Raw genomic sequence first — 19,665 nt, forward strand, 5'->3', positions numbered from 1 at the left:
GCTGGAGAATCTGAGATAACAAGGTGCAGAGCTGGATGAACACAGCTGGCCAAGAGCATCAGAGCAGGAAAGCTGACCTGTCGGGCCTAGACCCTTATTCAGAAAGGTTTCTGATGAAGGGTCTAGGTCCGAAATGTCAGCTTTCCAGCTCCTCTGATGCTGCTTGGCCTGTTGTGTTCATCCAGCTCTGCACCTTGTTATCTCCTATTACTTCACTGATGGAATTAGCATGGTTTGGCATTTAAGAGTGCATCAAAAATATTGCTGTATTTATTTAATTGCACAAATCTCCCCAAGTATAGAGTTCTAACACAATGTACTGGGATGATGTGTTGCGCAGATCATTAGATGGGTCTTTTGCACAACTTAGCTGTTTTCAGTTCTCTTATGTTTACATGATAGAGATCCCATACTTGCCATTGAATAACCTGGGACAATGGCAAACATCATGGGGAAATTAAAAAAATATTAATTATAGATTGTTAATAACAATACACAGCCAGATACTCCTGAAAGCAAAAAAAAGTCAGTACCTATGGCTATTCCTTAAAGCCACAATCTTATGCATTCACCCTTTCTTAAATAAAACCCCTCCAGCATGTAACAGGAGAGAGAAAGAGACAGAGAGCGAGATCAGTAAACCCTTTCACAGGGAAATGGAGAGATTGGCAAGAGCCCTCAAAGAGAGGGTTAGTGAAGCCCCCACCCCCCTCAGACAGAGAGAGAGAGAGAGAGAGAGAGAGAGTGAGAGTGAGAGAGAGAGAGAGAGAGACAGAGAGACTGAAATAAATAAATTGGTGCACTCCTCAGCCACACAGAGGGATAGAGGTTAAGAAATCTTCAGTCACAGACAGCGCGAGAGAGACAGAGACAGAAACAGAGGAGGTGGGTGAGAGAAAGAAAGATTGAGAGAAAGGTAGAGTTATCAGTGAAACACTTCAGCCATACACAGAGATACACAGACATCAGTAAGAAGTCCCACACAATCATCTTTGAAGATCAGTGTGGAAATGTCATATGTAGAGGAAGCCACCTACACATCCTATATGAGACAGCACATTGTTATGATAAACAAAAAAATCAGGTTATCTCAACACTGTAAATCTGTTTAGCTTTGAACACCCCACACAGCAATAAAGAATTTTAACAACATTTCTTAAGGTCAGTCATAACAAATAATTAGACCAAAGCTGCCGGTTTGACAAAATTCCCACTATGACACCAAATGAGAAAAATAAAGTTCACTGTGCACACTTGAATGCACCTGTGAGGTCTATTCATCAGTTTCTGACTGACTGCTGGTGACCGTTGGCTTGATTCCAATACTGGATGTTTTAATTGTAAACACTATGTGCAGGTATCTCACAACCAGTCAAACTATTCTTGGATAGTAGAAACTGCCGCTGCTGGAGAATCTGAGATAACAAGGTATAGAGCTCGATGAACACAGCAGGCCAAGCAACATCACAGGAGCAGGAAAGCTGACGTTTCGGGTCTAGACCCTTCTTCAGAAATTTCTGCTGATGCTGTTTAGCACACAAGATTACATACTTGTTCTGGAATATAAACTGGGGAAAAAGAGAAGTTTGGACACTGCTATGTTGCGGAGACATTTTTTTCATAGTTCAAAGGTCAAAAGTGAAACCTGTGGTGGTCAACACATTATGCAATGTGTTGTAACTTTTGGAGAAATTGAATTGGTTACTTGTGTGAGAAAAGCTGACAACAGGTACTCTTGGGTTAGAAAGCTGCTTTGCAACAGACTTTTGGAATTTAAGTTGCAGTTTGTCACAGAGCTACGAAGGGCAATTTTTTTCATTTACTCATGGGATCTGGTTGTTGCTGTTAAGGTCAGTACTATTACCCATCCCTAATTGCCCTTTAATTGAGTGGCTTGCTGGGCAATTTAAAAAAGGCTGCTAAGAGTCATTCACATTGCTGTAGGTCCAGCCATACATGGACCAGCTCAGGAAGGCAGATTTCCTTCCCTGAAGGATAACAGATCAAACCAGACGACTTTTTAACGATAATCTATAATGGTTACACTGTTGTAATTAGGTCAGCTTTTAATTCCAGATTTTTATTGAATTCAAATTTTGCCATCTGCCATGGCAAGATTCAAACTTACTTCCTCAGAGAATTATTCTGAGTTCTGGGTAATGATTTTAAACATTTTGACACTGCCTTCCCCTTGTGGTAGATGGTGAAGTTTGAGCCTGATAAAAATCTAGAATTAAAAGATACCTTAACGGTGACTGTCAATTGTTGTAAAAACTGAGGTGACTCATTAATGTCCTTTAGGGAAGGAAATCTGCCATCCTCAGCTGGTCTGGCCTACATGAAATTCCACTCCCACAGCAATGTGGCTGATTGTTAACTGCCCTCAGGACAACTGGAGATGGGCAGTAAATGTTAGCTAAGCCAGACACGCCCACATTCCATGAATGCATTAAAAACAAACTGTAATAAGACGTTCCAGTAATATTAATATCAGTTGGCGACATGGTTGAATTAAAAAATATATAGCCTATGCTTGCAGTTAAAGTATATGACAATTCAATATTTGGAACTGGAATCTCACTTTGTTCTTACACAAAGATTGGGCACAATATTGAAAATGTGCTGCATCAACTCAGCAAAGCTTTTTTCAATAACACCCCCACATTCAGAAGAACAGTATGGGAACACCGTTAACTGCAAGCTCTCTTTCAAGACACTCACCACCTAACTTGGAACTATATTGCCTCTCTTTATCACTGCTATTAATTCAGAATCCTGGAACTCCTTTTCTAATCATGTTGTGTAACTACACCACACAAGCTAGGCCACCAGCATTTTCTCAAGGAAAATATGCTGGCCCAAACTTGGACAAATGGTAAACATCTGAAGAAGATTGAATAACAGCATGTGAAATAGCTCAGGAGATTTATAAGTGTCTGCAAACATTACAGACAGGTAAAGACCTTTTGATCCATCAAATTTGTCCGACGCAACTGTGATACCTTGTACATTATAATATATACATTCCTAACCGTATCTAGAACCCTGTAATTTCCTGGGAGACTGCAGCCTGTAAGTCAAGCTCTAAGTAACACCGAACATATATCACTTACGTGTAAACTTTCAGCATAAAATCCTTTTCCTCACGAAGTTCAGCAATCGACGATAGAGCGTCCATCATACTCAGTACTGCACAACCGTACGGGCGACGATACTGTACATGAGGAGGGCCTTTCTTTGAATCATTCAATAGCATCCGACCTTTCAAGAACACAGGAATAGATGAAAATAAAATGATAAGAAATACAAGCAGGAGTCAGCCACTTGGCCCTTTGATACTGTTTAGCCATTCAATCAGATCAGGGTTGATGGGCTTTTGGCCTTAACTCCATATTCTTGCCTGTCCTATAAACCCTGACTCCCTTGCCAACCAAGAATCCTTCTAACTTAAACTCAAATACATTCAATAGCACAGTGTCCACTGCTTTCTAAGAGAAGAAATTCCTTGTCATCTCCATCTTAAATGAGAAACTTAATTTTGGAACTTTGCAACACAGTTCTAGATTTCCCCACATGAACAACAATCCTGTCAGCATGAAACTGGTCAGGTTCTCTCAGAATCTAGTCTCTTTTCATAGTTGAATTGCTGTAGACCAAGCAACATCCTGATGAATCTCTTCAGCATTCACTCTGGTAACAATCACATCCTTACTGTAGTTTGGTGACTAGAATTGCACACAATACTTCAGCTGTGGCTTAAATAATGTGAGGTCCAGCTCATCATAATTTCCTTGCTCTTTTATTTAATGCCTTGACTAATATAGGCAAGTATCCTGTATGTCTGTTTAACCACCTGACTACCTGTCCCTGCTGCTTTCATGGATATATGGACATGCACACCAAGGTCCCCCTAAGCTTCTGTACTTCCTCAGGTCCCACCATTTATAAGTGTATGCTCTTGCCTTATTAGTCCTCCTAAAATGCATCACCACACATTTCAGGATTAAATTCCATTTGCGACTGTTCAGCCCATCTGACCACCCTGTCTATATCATTTTGTAATCTAAGACCTCCCCCTCACTATGCAAGGTGTCTCCAATATTTGTATCATCTGCTACCTTTAATGATCATACCTCCTATATTCATATCTAGATTATTAATGCATACTTGAAACAGCAAGGGAGCCAGCGTCAAAACCCCTAGCATGCTACTGTACACAGGCTGTCGGTTACAAAAATGCCCTTTGAACATCATCCCCTGCGTCCTGCCACTAAGGCAAAATTGAAACAAATTTACCAAATTACCTGCATCCTAAGAGTTCTGAGCTGCTTAACTAGTCTGCATGTGAGACCTTATCAAAAGCCTTATTGAAGTCTATACAGACTATATCAATTGCACTCCCTCATCCACGTCAAGTTATCTTGAAAAATTCAATCAAATTTATTAGACATGATCCCTGCCTCACAAAGCCATGCTGAATATCCTTGAGTAATCTTTGCCTCTCCAAATTGAGATTATATCTGTCCCTATGACAGATAATATGTAGCTTCCTGGTTTATTTTGTTATTCTCTTTGAATAATGGTACTGCATTAGCTATCCTCCAGTCCTTTGGCACTCCTCCTGTGGCCAGAAAGGATTTGAAAATTAATGCCGGAGCCCCTGCAATCTCCTCCTTTGCCTTTCACAGCAGCCTTGGACACCGCTCACCTGATCCTGGGGATTTATTCACTTTCAAGCCTGTTAGAACTGGTACAACCTTCTTCTTCTCAATGCTAATTTGCTCAAGCATATCACAGTCCTTCTCCCTGATTTGTAGGCCTTCATTAAGCTTCTCAATTGTGAAAACAGATCAAAATAACTCATTTAAATCCTCAGCTAACTCATCCAGCTCCACACACACATTGCCACATTGGCCCCCAGAGGGGCCTGCTCTTTCCCTGCTCATTCTCTTGCCCCAGTATACTTACAAAATAACTTCAGATTTTCTTTAATATTACTCATCAATGCTTTTTCATACCCCATTTTCCCTCTCCCAATTTTGTTTTGTATCCAACCCCAGCACCTTCTATACTTTCTAGGGCATCCACTTTTTTGAGCCTTTGGTATATACCTTAAGATTCCTTTCATTTCCTACTGAATCCTGTATACCCCTTGACCCCCAGGGTTCTCTGCACTTTTTGATCCAAAACTTTAACAGAACATGTTGGCCCTGCGCTCTCATTATTAGTCTTTCAACTGTTTCCCATTGCATTGATGGTATGTAGCTGCAAGTAACTGTTTCTGACCTATTTTGGCCAGATACTGTCTTATCTAATTAAAATTGGCCTTCCCCCAATTCAGAACATTTATTTTCATTCCATCTTTGTCCTTATCCATAATCACCTTAAATCATACTAAATTGATTGCCACTATCACAGAAATAGTCCCCCACTGCCACTTCTATCATTACCTAAAATTACCTCCAACAGTAATTTCACTTGTAGGACTTTCTACATGCTGAGCATATTTTAAGAATTCTGTCCCCTCAAAGTGCTTCACACTTAGTCCATCCCAGTTAATACTGTGAAAAGTTGCAATAATCTATTCTTATAACCCTATTAACCTTCTCTGATATTTTCCCACACATTAGTCATTCCATCTCATCCTGACTGTTTGGTGATCTACTGTACGTGCCCTTTTTTTGCTAAATTTCTACCTATATGACTGATTTGAGGAACCTTCTGAGATATCTTCCCTTTTTACTGCAGTAATTGATTTATTGATCAATAATGCAATACCAGTTCCTCTTTTACTCTCATCGCATCTTGCCTGAAGTTTCTGTACTTTGAAATATGGAGCTGCCATTTCAGTCCCGCTTTAAACCATTTCTGTGTGATAGTAATGATATCACACTTCAATGCATCTATCAACATCCTCAACCTATCTGGTCTTACTTTCAAGACTCTTTGCATTAAAAAAAATGTCATCCAGCCTTGATATGCTCCCTTGTGCCTTAACTTGACTATATTTGTACTTCGTTCTCAACTGACTTGGTTCTTCTATACTTGTCTATATATCCGCTCCTACTGCACCTCCATTCTCCAGCCCATCATCCTACCAAATTAGTTTAAATCCCACCAAATACACTAGCGAACCTTTTCAAAGAATGTTGGCCCCTGGTTCAGACGCAAGCCATCAAACTTGTACAGGTCCTAATTTCACCAGAAATAAACCCAGCAATCCAGAAATTTAAAGCCTTCCCTTGTGTTCCAAATTTTCATTCACGCGTCTGTCAATGTACCCAACCATTGCTATAATCACTAGTATGTGACACCAAGATCAATCCAAGGATTACAAACTTTGACGTCCCATATTTTAATCTGTTACATGACTCCCTTGTTACAGGACCTCATCCCTCTTTCTACCTGTGTAGCTGGTCCCAATGTGAACCATAATTTCTGAACCTTCTCCCAATAGCATGCCATGTGGTAATTCAGTTACACCCTTGACCACAGTCACAGGAAGACAACACACCATCCTGGAGCTGTCTGTGGTTGCAGAAACACCTATCTGTTCCCTTACTATCAAATCTCATTATTGTTCTCCCTCAATTTCTACTACCACCTTGTGCAGCTGGGCTCTGGCTTCCCAGAGGAACAGTCACTCTCACTCGCACAGAATATCTGTTCTTGAAAAACAATTTGGATGAGAATTTAGGAGGCACGCTTAGTAAGTTTGTGGTACAGTGGAGAGTGAAGAAGGTTATCAAAGGTAATGAAGGGATTTTGATCAATTGGGTCAATGGGCTGAGGAGTGGCAGATGGAGTTTAACTTGGATAAATGCAAGGTATTGCATTTTGGTAAAACAAACAAGAATAGTTCTTATATAATTAATAGTAGAACCTTGTGTGATGTTGTAGAACAGAGACCTGCCAGTTCATACATTTGCATCACATGTAGACAAGGTGGTTAAGAAGGCATTTAGAATGCATGTCTTCATTGCTTAGACCTTTATGCGTAGTGGTTGGGACGCCATGTTGAAGCTGGAAAGTATGTCAGTGAAGCCTCTTCTGGTTGCCCTGCGATAGGAAGGATATGAGTAAATTGGAGAGGGTTCAGAAAAGATTTACCAAAATGTTGCCAATAATGGAGGGTTTGATTTATAAAGATAGGCTGGATAGGCTGTGTCATTTTTCATTGGAGCATAGGAGTTTGATGGGTAAAGTATGCAGGTTTATAAAATTGTGACGGGCATAGATGTGAATGGCATGGGTTGTTTCTGTAGGCTTGTTTTTAAGGTGAGAAGGGAAAAATTTAAAAAGGACATAAGAAGTAACTTTTTTTTTACAGAGAATGGAATGAACTGCCAGAGGAATTGGTGAATGCAGGTACAGTTACAACATTTAAAAGACGTTTGAATAAATATATGAATACGAAAGGTTTGGAGGTACATGGGCCAAATGCAGGCAAGTCTGATTAGTTCAATTTTGGTACAATGGTTGGCAGGGACTAATTGGACTGAAGGGTCTGTTTCTATGCTGTATGACTCTATGACTATCTGCCTGCCACCCTTCTGACTGAATGCCATCCATTACTTTTCTGACTGAAGCTGCGGGTTGACCACATCTAAAAATGTGCTATCTACTAGACTCAGCCTTGCTGATGTATTGCCACGCCTCTAGTAGATGCTGAAGCTTCAAAATCTAGTGTTTAAGCTGATCAAAAGAGGTGTCACTTCCTGTAAATGTGGTCATCCAAACTGCCAGGGGCATCTAAGATTTCCTACACACTGTAGGTTGTGCAACATATTGGACTTAGCTCCCCTACTATATCTTGTTTTAAAGTTTAATTTACTCCCATTACATTAGCTTTACTATTCTTCCCTTACCTCACCTCACCAAGGCTTACCTATAGTATTGCTCCTGACTGTCACTTATTTCTGTTGCTTAATAATTTATGGCAATTAACACATAGTCCCTCACAGCAGTCTCTTGACAACGAGCATATAGACTGTGTTTACAGACCGTGATGTCACTCTTGATTTTTTGCAGCAAGAACTGAGAGCAGGTCACTTTTCAATACTGACTATAGGATACTCTTCCCTGACTGATCTACTATGATATTGACTTAGGACACTCTTCTCAACCATTATTTAGCCAGGGATAGGATATCTTTCTCACAGGTTCTTTCTTCCCCCTCAGTGGAATATTGTTGTGTTGAGAGTTATGAAATATTTCTTTAAATGTCTTCCACTGCTTCTCTATCATCTTGCCTTTTCATCTATTTACTCAATCCACTGTTGCAAATTCCATTTTCATAAAATTAGAGTAAAGGACCCATACTTCTCGCTCTGAAACTGACTGTGAAACTCTAATTTAAAAAAATCTATTAAGGCAAATTAACATTCTATAAAACACACTCATCTCAGAACTACTGAACTGCTGGCGATCACTGCAGCTATGCTGGGATTGCTAATTACACAAACCTGTGACTCAAATTAATACATTAAACAATTAAAAAAATAATAACTTTTCAAACATGATATTTATGGGTTCTTCATCCTGCGTCCGTCAGTTCACCGGTGCTTTCTTACATTCAATGACATAATTAAAGCATTTCAAAGCATGACCCTAATGCGCACTTCATAATGTAGGGAACACCCTTTTTCACAATATAGCATGATATTAGATTTGCAAATGGAAATAGTCAGGAGGGAGAGGTGGGTGGAATGGGATCTGAATCAGAGCCTGCAATGATTCTATTCATGTTCCTTCTAGCTCCACAACACACAATTAAGACAACCTTTTGCATTTCTCCCTCCAGTTGTCAGCAGTGTTTCTTAAAGTATTTTTGCTCAGCTATTTGTTGATATGAATGCACAGAGCAGGAGCAAAGTTATTGCGCAGGACAGTAAGTCCATTTGTCCCTTAAAATTGCAACTATCACATCATGTGGACATCATTGCACATACATGGAAGGGCTTTGCTTCCTGAACTTGTCAGTTAAACTGGTGTAAACTCTTTTCTAAAAGTCTATAACGTGAATGCAGTCACATGGTAGGCTGATTGCCCTTGTTTAAACACTCGTCCGTTAACACTCCATTAATACATTAATGTCTAGACTTCTTATCACCCACCCACGAAACTGTCTTTCAACCTCGTACTTCAATAGTAATTCACTGATCCTCACCGATTATAATCCACAGCATACAATAATATTCAGCATGTATTACTTCAAAATAATTATGATGTTTGGCTACTGGGCTGGATTTTTGTGTCAGTCTTATTCCCAGTGGAAAGTGAAAATCTTGTCCACCCTGTCTGATAGCATGTGAATGAATTCATATTCATAACAGTGTCTTGTAAATATCAGGCTTTACCTATTCGTATCACATGAGCAACTATGTAGAGATCTCGCTTCAGATCCTTGTTACTGAGATCCTGAAAGTCCAAACGTAAAAACAAAGTTGACAGTAAAATCAGAATGAGGACTACAGAAAAAGAAATCTACAGTTAACAACAGAATTAGTTAGATGCTGAAAAGTCTTCATTAATTGTGTATATTAAATAAATTCACTTTTGTCAGCATTATCTCATTACACATTACAAACTGAAATGCAAGGTTTCACATGAAAAATTAATTTTTTTTTCACTTATTAGTATTAAGCAATTAGAGTACTTGAAGGCTTGGAGCCAATTAGACATTACTTTTTCTCACTGTTATTTGCTATGTGTCTAATGATCCGACCAAAGGAGTCCCATGACATGTACACAAACAATACTTTCTGAAACAGTGTTTATGCCAACATTAATCAATTGTAAAGCTCTTAATGTCCACAATTATTCTGAAGTCTGTATGTCAGCTTTTTATAGTGGGAAAATTATACATCGATACTTCATGAGCATGGCTTGCTGCTTAACTCTTTGAAACACTTAATGCAAAAAATGCTTTCTCAAAAACGGAATATGCCTACCGCTTTTTATCCAAGGCAAATATTTTAACGGTCAAAGGGAATTTTAAAGAAACCAAAATCCCTATTTCACAAGAACATAATTAGGCGTACCAAATATATCAAGTCTATTACAATAAAACATGATACCAGAATGCTTGGAAAGCATTAACAGGGTTAGCCAAAGTCAGCATGAGTTTATAAAATGTAAATCATGTGTAACAAATCTATTTGAATTTTTCTGAGGATGTAACAAGTAGAATGGAGAGGGGAGAACTAGTGACTGTGGTGCATTTAGATTTTCAAAGGGCTTTTGATAAGATCCCACTTGAGAGATCGTGGGCAAAATTAAAGCAAATGGGATTGGGGGCAATATATTGGCATCGAACAAGAATTGGTTGATATTGAGGGAAACAGACAGTGAGAATAAATAGGTGTTTTTGCGGATGGGCATGGTCAAATTAGCTTTGGCCCTAGCTATTTTCAATATATATGACTGACTTGGATAAGGGAACCAAATGCAACATTTCCAAGATTGTTGATGGCACAAAACTGGGCAAACGCGTAGCAGATACAGTATATCATGGTTAAACATGAAGGTATGCACTTAGGTATGAAAAACACAAAGGAAGAGTATTATTTAAATGGTGAATTATTTGGAAATGTGGATATACAAATGGATATAGATGTTCTTGTCATGAAAGAAAATGAGCAGTTACAGCAAGAAATTAGAAAGGCAAATCATATGCTGGCCTTGCAAAAGGATTTGGGTTCAGAAGGAGGGGCACAGTGCAGACAATTTAAGGCTGAAATGAGGAAGAATTTCTTTACTCAAAGGCTGGTGATTTTCTACCACAAATTCTCTACCACAAAAGACTATTGAGGCCAAGTCACTGAAAATATTTATAAAAAAGATTGATGCACTTTTAGATAATAAAGACATCAATAGCATGGGAAGAAAGTGGGAGGATGGCATTGAGACACAGGATCAGCCACTATCACGTTGAATGGCTAAGCAGACTCAAAGGGCCAAATGTTTCTAGCTTCTACGTCTCTGTTGAGTATTATTAAATTTTAGTACTATCATTAAGGGTTTTACTTGAAAGTCTCAGTTTTAAAATATCTCACTTGAACAAATGGTAACCAGTGGCCCAACGATGTGTGAAAAGAAAGTTAAATTGAAATGGAGAAAATTCTTTTGTGCTTTAGCCATTTAAGTACCACCAACCGTGGCATTATGTGGGTCATTTAAAGTGATCCCAGACTATTAACCAATTGCAAATATCAACAACTGAAATTTCCCACCATCCAAGACCCTGTATCTGAAGGCACATGGCATTCACAACAAAGCAGATGAATTGTGTGTGCAGATAAAATTAAGTACAACAACTGGGTAGTTATTACAGAGAGGTGCCTGTGGATTGGTAACTAAATATTAAGAAATATTAAGACCATAAGACATAGGAGTGAAAGTAAGGCCATTCGGCCCATCGAGTCCACTCCGCCATTTAATCATGGCTGATGGGCATTTCAACTCCATTTCCCTGCACTCTCCCCGTAGCCCTTGATTCCTTGTGAGATCAAGGATTTATCAATCTCTGCGTTGAAGACATTTAATGTCCCGGCCTCCACTGCGCTCAGTGGCAATGAATTCCACAGGACCACCACTTTCTGGCTGAAGAAATGTCTCCTCATTTCCGTTTTAAATTTACCCCCTCTAATTCTAAGGCTGTGCCCATGGGTCCTAGTCTCCCTGCCTAACAGAAACAACTTCCCAGCGTTCACCCGTTCTAAGCCATACATTATCTTGTAAGTTTCTATTAGATCTCCCCTCAACCTTCTAAATTCTAATGAATACAATTCCAGGATCCTCAGCCATTCATCATACATTAAACCTACCATTCCAGGGATCATCCGTGTGAATCTCTGCTGGACACGCTCCAGCACCAGTATGTCCTTCCTGAGGTGTGAGGCCCAAAATTGGATTCAGTATTCTAAATGGGGCCTAACTAGAGCTTTATGAAGTTTCAGAAGTACATCGCTGCTTTTATATTCCAACCCTCTTGAGATAAACAAAGGGTATATTCAGGGACATTTGGGAAAGATAGGAAGCTAGGACAAGATGGAGGATCAGACTGATAATTAATGACAGTATAAGCAAAACATTCACAGATGTCTCACGTTCAAGAAACCAGAATGTGGAAAATTGTCATGACTAGAGAAATGGTACTGAGGAAGCTGTTGGAGATGCAGGCTGACATGTGTCCAGGTTATAATGGACATCACCATAAGGTGTCAAAAGAAGTAGCAAGTAAAATAATTGATGAATTGATTTCAATTTCTCAAAACTCTCAAACATGTGGAAGGTCTGATTAGACAGAAGCTGGCAAATATTGCTACATTATTCAAAAAGGGACAACAAAAACTAAAGGACAGTTAATTCAACATGCCAGTAAAGGTTAATGTAGGTGGGGAGTTAGGGAGGGGATAGGTCAGTCCAGGGAGGACTGCTTTGTGGAACGCCTACACTTTGTTCGCAACAAACAACTATACCTCCCAGTCGCAAACCATTTCAACTCCCCCTCCCACTCCTTGGACAAAATGTCCATCCTGGGCCTCCTGCATTGCCACAATGATGCCACCCGAAAGCTGCAGGAATAGCATCTCATATTTTACTTGGGAACCCTGCAGGCCAAGGGTATCAATGTGGACTTCACAAGCTTCAAAGTCTCCCCTCCCCCGACTGCATCTCAAACCAGCTCGTCCCTACCTCCCTAAACCATTCCTCCCATGTCAAGCCCCATCCCCATCTTCTACCCACTAACCTCATCCTAACTCCTTGACCTGTCTGTCCTATCCTCTCCCTAACTCACCACCTACATTCACCTTTACTGGTTCCAACCCCGCCTCTTTGACCTGTCTGTCTCCTATATAGAACATTACAGCACAGTACGGGCTCTTCGGCCCTCGATGTTGTGCCGACCTGTCATACCGATCTCAAGCCCATCTAACCTACACTATTCCATGTACGTCCATATGCTTGTCCAATGACAACTTAAATGTACCTAAAGTTGGCGAATCTACTACCGTTGCAGGCAAATCGTTCCATTCCCTTACTACTCTCCACCTATCTTCTCCTTTATCCATCCTTGATCCGCCTCCCTTCTCCTTATTTATTTCAGAATTCCCTTTCCCTCCCCCATTTCTAAAGAAGGGTCTCGACCCGAAACGTCAGCTTTCCTGCTCCTCTGATGCTGCTTGGCTTGCTGTGTTCATCCAGCTCTACATCTTGTTATCTCAGATTCTCCAGCATCTGCAATTCCTACTATCTATGGATACAGTCTCAGAAAATGAGAACTGTTGGACATTTTGAGTCTATTTAATTTGGTCCTTTTTGCATAAATTCAACTAACAAAGAATTAGCAAAAGTTTTGTCAGAGAAATGTTATTGAGTGAGACAATCTGTAGGTGGGCAATCCCATCGCAAGTAGACAGTCTCCATCGTACCTTCTGGAGTAACAGAGAGAAAAAAATGAAATATTGAGAAGAATTGAAAAGAGTTGGGCATAGATTATCACAATCGATGTGCAATTGCACTCAATGGGCTAACATTTACACTGATAGTAGATGCAGCTTTGCAGTTGTACATGATTATACAGCAGCATGGAGTTGAGAGAATACGTCACCTCGGTGGGGATGGGTGGCACGTAGAACATGAGACAATTATTAAGGAAATAGTGGAAGATCCTAGACTATTCTTTGAGGCAACAGTGATAAAAATAACACCATACCAGAAGAAAGAGACTCTGTCCAATTAGATGAACAATAAAAACCGAAAGAACGGCGGATGCTGTAAATCAGGAACAAAAGCAAAGTTGCTGGAAAAGCTTAACAGGTCTGTCACCAGATCCGAAATGTTAACTTTGTTTTTTTCCTTCACAGATGCTGCCAGACCTGCTGAGCTGTACCAGCAACTTTGTTTCTGTAGTAGGTTAGCAATAAGACAGCTGCAAATGGCCCTGCGCACTGGATGACAGTCGTGGCAATTGGAACAGATGAGGTGAATGTGGTAAATTTACAAGGATACAGAAACAGGAGGAAAAATGATGGGAAACACTGGGAACAGTAAAAGGATCCATAGGCATCTGGTGGAAAGAGAAAAGGGTGATAGCAGTGTACTGTGTTCTGCATAACATTATGAAAAGGCATATCTTGGGCAGGAGTCATGTTTGGGACAATGAGCAGATGTTGGTGGTGGTGAGGAATGGGAAGAGATATAAGAAAACATTGCTAGTGATGCTTGGTACCTGCACAACATAAATGGAAAGACAGCATATCATACCAGTGTGGACCAAATTGATTTCATGGAATCCATTCCATTGAGTCAGGGAAAGACTTATTGTTTCGTTTTTACTGACCAATTCAAGTTAGATGGAAGTCTATCCCATACGAGATTGTTCAGCTACAACTGTTGCTTGAGCAATGGTAGTAGCGACAATTGCTAGATTGGGGAACAACTGGATTAGCTCCACAGGAGTTAAAGATAGAAAGGGCGGTGGAATTGCCAGTGAACACACTGGGACACTACTCATTGGAATTCAGAAGAATAACAGGTGATCTAATTGAAACAAAAGGATTCTGAAGGGGCTTGACAGAGTAAATTTTGAGAAAATGTTTCCCCTCATGGTACAGTATAGGACTAGAGGGCATGGTCTCAGAAAAAAAAGGGGCATCAACTTAGATCTGAGAAAAACAGGGGTTTCTTCTCTCAGAGGGCTGAGTGTCTTTGGAACTTCTTGCCAAGAGAGCAATGGGAGCAGAGTCTCTGTATGTATTTGAGGCAGAGATAGATTCTGGATCAATAGGGGAATCGAGGGTTACAGTGAAATGCAGGTAAGCATACATGAGGAATGTTGGATCATCCATGATCCTAATGAATGGCGGAATAGGCTCAAAGGCTGAATGGCTTCTCCTGTTCCTATTTCTTACGGTTTTATGAGACGTTGTGACTGTGTTATGGCAGGGAATGGCTGAACCACTCTGATAATTAAACTAAAACACAATCCCCAATCTGTTATGATGGTAGCAGGGGTTCCCCTCTAATAATTACCCCCAAAACACCCAGAGAAACACATCTTTCTCCTTGTAATCTATTAAAAGAGTGGTTAAAAGCAAGAAAATCCCTGATCTCCACTTTACAAATAACAAGAAACAGTTTATGTATGGAGTGCAAACTGCCATTCAACCCATAGGCATACAAAATAGCTGGACAGATCAGACACAATGCTACAAGTAATGATTAATGACACCATAACCGACTCTACAAATGGGAAATTTCATGCCCAAAATCACAGTACCTAAACATTATGGACCAGCAATGGACTACAACCCTTAGAGCAGGCCATCACCATCAAACAATACAAGACTAAAACGAAGATGCGATAGAAGCTATGGAAGAAACTTACCAAACTGATCCACCGCAAAGACAAGGACAACAACAAACTGGACACATAAGAAACCTATCCAGCAGACGGCTCTCAGAAACTGAGAAAGCTGTCCTATTATGTGTACTAAACTATAACCACATAGTTGCAAACTGAACAGACTTCATGGCTGGCCTGAAATTGCATTAAAAGACAATCGATTCACGGACAAAACACACCAAGACATCTGACAAACTACAATCCTCACATTAAGCTGAAAGAATGAATGGGATGCCCTAAACACATCAGAGAGAAAAGCACTAGAAAAACTCAAGAAAGACAAGAACATTACAATCCAACGAGTGGACAAAGGGCACATGACCGTCATTATGATCAAACCAGACTTCATTGAGAAAGCACAGGCACTGCTTGCAGATGCAAACACTTACCAACAGGTGGCAATAGACTCAATACTGCAGCAAGCTAATCAGATCACCCAGATACTGAAGAGGCTAAAGGATGCAGGATAGATAACCAAGACCGACGACCTGAGAATGAAACCAGAAGGCATGAACCTCCGCCACCCCGCATCTGCACCCCATCCCAGTCAGCTTCTGTGGATTTCCTAAAGTACACAAACCTGACATCCCCTTCAGACCTTAGCAGAGGTTCACCTGCACATCTGCCAATGTGGTATACTGCATCCACTGTACCCGGTGCGGTTTCCTCTACATTGGGGAAACCAAGCGGAGGCTTGGGGACCGCTTTGCAGAACACCTCCGTTCAGTTCGCAACAAACAACTGCACCTCCCAGTCGCAAACCATTTCCACTCCCCCTCCCATTCTCTAGATGACATGTCCATCATGGGCCTCCTGCAGTGCCACAATGATGCCACCCGAAGGTTGCAGGAACAGCAACTCATATTCCGCCTGGGAACCCTGCAGCCATATGGTATCAATGTGGACTTCACCAGTTTCAAAATCTCCCCTTCCCCTCCTGCATCCCTAAACCAGCCTAGTTCGTCCCCTCCCCCCACTGCATCACACAACCAGCCCAGCTCTTCCCCCCCACCCAGTGCATCCCAAAACCAGTCCAACCTGTCTCTGCCTCCCTAACCGGTTCTTCGTCTCACCCATCCCTTCCTCCCACCCCAAGCCGCACCCCCAGCTACCTACTAACCTCATCCCACCTCCTTGACCTGTCCGTCTTCCCTGGACTGACCTATCCCCTCCCTACCTCCCCACCTATACTCTCTCCACCTATCTTCTTTACTCTCCATCTTCGGTCCGCCTCCCTCTCTCTCCCTATTTATTCCAGTTCCCTCTCCCCATCCCCCTCTCTGATGAAGGGTCTAGGCCCGAAACGTCAGCTTTTGTACTCCTGAGATGCTGCTTGACCTGCTGTGTTCATCCAGCCTCAGATTTTATTATCTTGGAATCCCGCTCAGACCATTGTCTCCCTACCAGGCACACCTTCACACAAACTGGCCGAGGACTTACAACAGAGGCTGAAACACTTAATCGATGGATCACCTCATTCTACCCACTGAATCCAAGATTCCCAAATGCCCTCAAGAACATAAAGAAAACATCAACGTTGATGAAATTATGATATCCCTTGACGTCATAGCATTATTCCTGTCAACAACATCCCAACAGGCAAAGAAACACTGGCCACATTACTACATGAAGCAGGAACACAGACGAGCAGGTCCATCAACAATGACAAAATACTCAAACTATCAGACTTGTGCCTCACCACACACTTTGTTTTTAATGGTCAAGCATACAAACAGATAATTGGCACGCCCATAGGGTCACCCATCTCAGGACTCATTGCAGAGGCAGTCACTCAAAGACTAGAACACACTACCCTCCCCCTCATTCAACCTAAACTTTGGATCCAGTACGTGGACGACATATTTGTCATCATTAAATTCACCAAACTAGAAGAGACCCACCACCTCATCAACAACAATTCGCTGGGATTAAATTCACAAAAGAAGAAGAAAACAACAGAGATAGCAGGAACTGCAGATGCTGGAGAATCTGAGATAACAAGGCGTAGGCCCGAAACGTCAGCTTTCCTGCTCCTCTGATGCTGCAGCACCTGCTGTGTTCATCCAGCTCTACACCTTGTTGTCTCAGAAGAAAACAACAATCAGCTTCCTTTTCTGGACATCAGTGTTGAACGTATGACACATGGGGAGTTCCAAATCTCAGTACACAAAAAAGCAACCTACACTGACCAAATCCTCAACTTCCACAGCAGCCATCCCAATGTCCACAAACAAAGCTGTGTTAGGACACTATTTAAACGAGCCCCACTCGCTGCAACATGCCAGAACTATGCAGGAAACAGGAAGAGCACCCCTACAAAATTTTTGCTATGAACAGATATCCCCGCAACGTCATCCATAGGTGCCTACTAAATTGACAACAAGAGGATACAGTATGCCCTGACACGCTGGCCACACTGCTCCACATCAAGAACATATCAGAACTGATGAGATTCCTACAACCACTAGGAACCATGGCAGCTCATAAACCCACAGCCACTTTACGACAAATACACACAAGGATTAAATACCCCATTCCCACAAATGCAGAGCCAAAGTAGACTACAAAATACTATGCAATGAATGCCACAAGCATTACATCGGACAGACAGGAAGGAAACTAGCCATCAGAACATACAAACATCAGCCAGCAGCAAAATGACACAACGAACTTTCCTTAACATCAGTAAACTCAGACAATGAAGACCATCAGTTTAACTGACACAATGTAACTGCAGTAGCCCTAGGCAAACGCATACACCCATGGGAATTTCTAGAGGCATAGATCTCAACTCATAATGCAATCAACAAACATACAGATTTGGAGTCCATTACAGACCCATACAGAACCAAACTGGAAAAGGCACAACTCACCATAACAAACTGGGCAGTATAAATTTCAAGCAGGGTAGAACAACTTCTCTTCATCAGAGGCCTCACTGATGACGTTATTTAGCATGGTGACAAAACGTCTGAATGAAAACAAGCCAGCTCAGCGAGCAAGTCAATGGCCTCACCCACAACCCCAGCTACAAAGCTTTGCTAAAGCCTTAAATTTATTTATTTAACCCAACAATGAACAAATTAACAGAATTACTAACAAACTGACAATTCCCCCTTATACTACTAAGTACTGCCTAACTGGACAAAATTCTACTGGAAGATGATACAATGTGAGGCTGGATGAACACAGCAGGCCAAGCAGCATCTCAGGAGCACAAAAGCTGACGTTTCGGGCCTAGACCCTTCATCAGAGAGCTTTGTGCTCCTGAGATGCTGCTTGGCCTGCTGTGTTCATCCAGCCTCACATTGTATGATCTTGGATTCTCCAGCATCTGCAGTTCCCATTATCTCTGAAAATTCTGCTGGAATGCTGTTTAAATTAAAAACAAGTCCCACTCAATTAACAAGATACAATAAATTATTGCTTAATCTCTCCAAGTTCGCACAGATTTTTCTGCAGGATTATTCTGTCATCTCCTGTCTCTTTACAAACGCATTTCTTCTGTTAATTCTGTAGCCAGGGATGTTTTATCTTTATAATTTCTTCAATGAGAACTTTGAGTTAAAATATGGTGGTACCTTTGTCTCATTAGACGGTGTTTCTCTGAGAGATGAATGGTGCTAATTCTGGCAGGTGGCGGACGGCTCTCTCTTTTAGATGGCAGTTGGCTCTCCCCGATTTTTGAAATTCCCTTGTCTTGTACACCCGTAATGACATGACAAACGCTTATAATATAGTTTGGTTTCAGGTTATCAATTGGCTGAATTCAAACTTGCTGTCACAACATCAAAACAAGACTGAGAAAACATGGTGTAAAGATGGATGAACACAGCAAGTCAAGCAGCATCAGAGGAGCAGGAAAGCTGATTTTTTGGGTCTAGACCCTGCTTCAGAAAGAATTTCTTTCTGAATACACCATTTCTGAAGAAGGGTCGAGAGCCGAAACATCAGCTTTCCTGCTCCTCTGATGCTGCTTGGCCTGCTGTGTTCTTCCAGCTCTGCAACTTGTTATCTTAGATTCTCCAGCATCGACAGTTCCAACTATTTCCGTAACAATCAAATTGAGACTGCTGTTTTGCCTGCCACATGTAAGGCTTTTTTGATACACTTGTTTCATTTTTTGAGCCTCTATGTTTTGACAGCTTCAGCTGCTGTTACAGACATACAATTTTAAAAAAAAAATTCTTAGTACAGACAAAGCACAAATCTCTTAAAGGAGCCACATATTTTAGCTTTCAGCCTTCCACTTC

At 41.1% G+C, this 19,665-nt stretch overlaps 1 protein-coding gene across 6 annotated transcripts in view; it reads right to left on the reverse strand.

Annotated features, from left to right (window-relative positions):
• The window catches only part of dock3 (dedicator of cytokinesis 3), a 1,242,443-nt gene that overhangs the window by 371,739 nt on the left and 851,039 nt on the right, over positions 1-19,665 (reverse strand). For all 6 annotated transcript variants that reach the window (XM_059649508.1, XM_059649506.1, XM_059649505.1 and 3 more), the window contains 2 exons: positions 9,360-9,420; positions 3,114-3,261 (listed from right to left, as the gene is read on the reverse strand). In XM_059649508.1, the coding sequence (XP_059505491.1) occupies positions 3,114-3,261; positions 9,360-9,420 (209 nt within the window). The remainder of the gene's footprint in view (positions 1-3,113; positions 3,262-9,359; positions 9,421-19,665) is intronic.

This window comes from Stegostoma tigrinum, chromosome 11 (genome assembly GCF_030684315.1).
Source record: "Stegostoma tigrinum isolate sSteTig4 chromosome 11, sSteTig4.hap1, whole genome shotgun sequence".
Taxonomy (NCBI): domain Eukaryota; kingdom Metazoa; phylum Chordata; class Chondrichthyes; order Orectolobiformes; family Stegostomatidae; genus Stegostoma; species Stegostoma tigrinum.